The 950-nt window shown below is 41.9% G+C and overlaps 1 protein-coding gene across 1 annotated transcript in view; it reads right to left on the reverse strand.

Annotated features, from left to right (window-relative positions):
• The window catches only part of LOC107569819 (zona pellucida sperm-binding protein 3-like), a 5196-nt gene that overhangs the window by 1088 nt on the left and 3158 nt on the right, over positions 1-950 (reverse strand). The window contains exons 2-4 of the mRNA XM_016255975.1: positions 369-487; positions 188-291; positions 3-118 (exon numbers count right to left, since the gene is read on the reverse strand). Of these exons, the coding sequence (XP_016111461.1) occupies positions 3-118; positions 188-291; positions 369-487 (339 nt within the window). The remainder of the gene's footprint in view (positions 1-2; positions 119-187; positions 292-368; positions 488-950) is intronic.

Below are 950 nucleotides of genomic sequence, written 5' to 3' on the forward strand. Positions count from 1 at the left end.
ACACAGCTGTCCACAAACACACGCAGTGGGACGTGGTTGTACACCTTCACGGATGCCTCAATATTAATAACATCACCCAGGAAGTACAAGTTTGAAGGCCTCTGATAGGACCAGTCATCTGCAAGAGGAAAACAGCTTAGGCACAGCCTCATTCACAAGGCCTAAGCTCTAAAGAAACTGCACAAACCCATCATGAGCTTCAGTGTGAACAGCAAGACTTCCTCGCCAACCTCCGTTGAGGCATAAGGGACCCAAGTTGGCCTCAAAGCATTACTGCTCACATTATAGAACCTTCAGTTCAAGGAGGTACCAAATAAACACTTCCAGTTGCAACAAGAGAGTGCTGAAAGTCACATCCAGTCACTTACCTTTGATAGTGGCATTGAACACCAACAACTGCACCATTGGTACGGGTAATCGGAGTGCCAGCAAGTGCCTCAGGAGTGTAGGTAACAGCAAAGGTGTAGACAAGCTCATCCTCAGTCATCTGTAAGAGATTGTAGTTACCAAGAGGATTCTCAACTACACTCTTAAAAGGGTCAAAAAAGGTTTTAGCAGCAATGCCATAGAACTACTTTTGGTCCCCCAAAGCAGCTTTCAGTGAGCAATTCTTTACAGTCTCACTATAAAGAATGGAAAGGTCCTGTGAATGTTATACATTCAAGTAACAATTGACAAAACCCTTTATTTTCTGGTGTACAAATCCAGTAAGATTTAACAGTTCTTACCATCAGCACAAGTATAGTCACTGTGGTTTATTGGTAACATCATACCTAAATACAAATTTGATGCGACAATCATCATACCTAAATACAATTTGAAGGAACTGGCAAAATGGGAGGAACTAAACAGCCCGGAAGTCACCTGTAATTGTTCAGGTACAATAAGTGGACCTAGACATTGTCCCATTTTTACTCTTCATTGTGTATTTTTAATTCTCTTTGTGTGTG

This window comes from Sinocyclocheilus grahami, unplaced genomic scaffold (genome assembly GCF_001515645.1).
Source record: "Sinocyclocheilus grahami isolate Dianchi unplaced genomic scaffold, SAMN03320097.WGS_v1.1 scaffold1383.1, whole genome shotgun sequence".
Classification (NCBI taxonomy): Eukaryota; Metazoa; Chordata; class Actinopteri; order Cypriniformes; family Cyprinidae; genus Sinocyclocheilus; species Sinocyclocheilus grahami.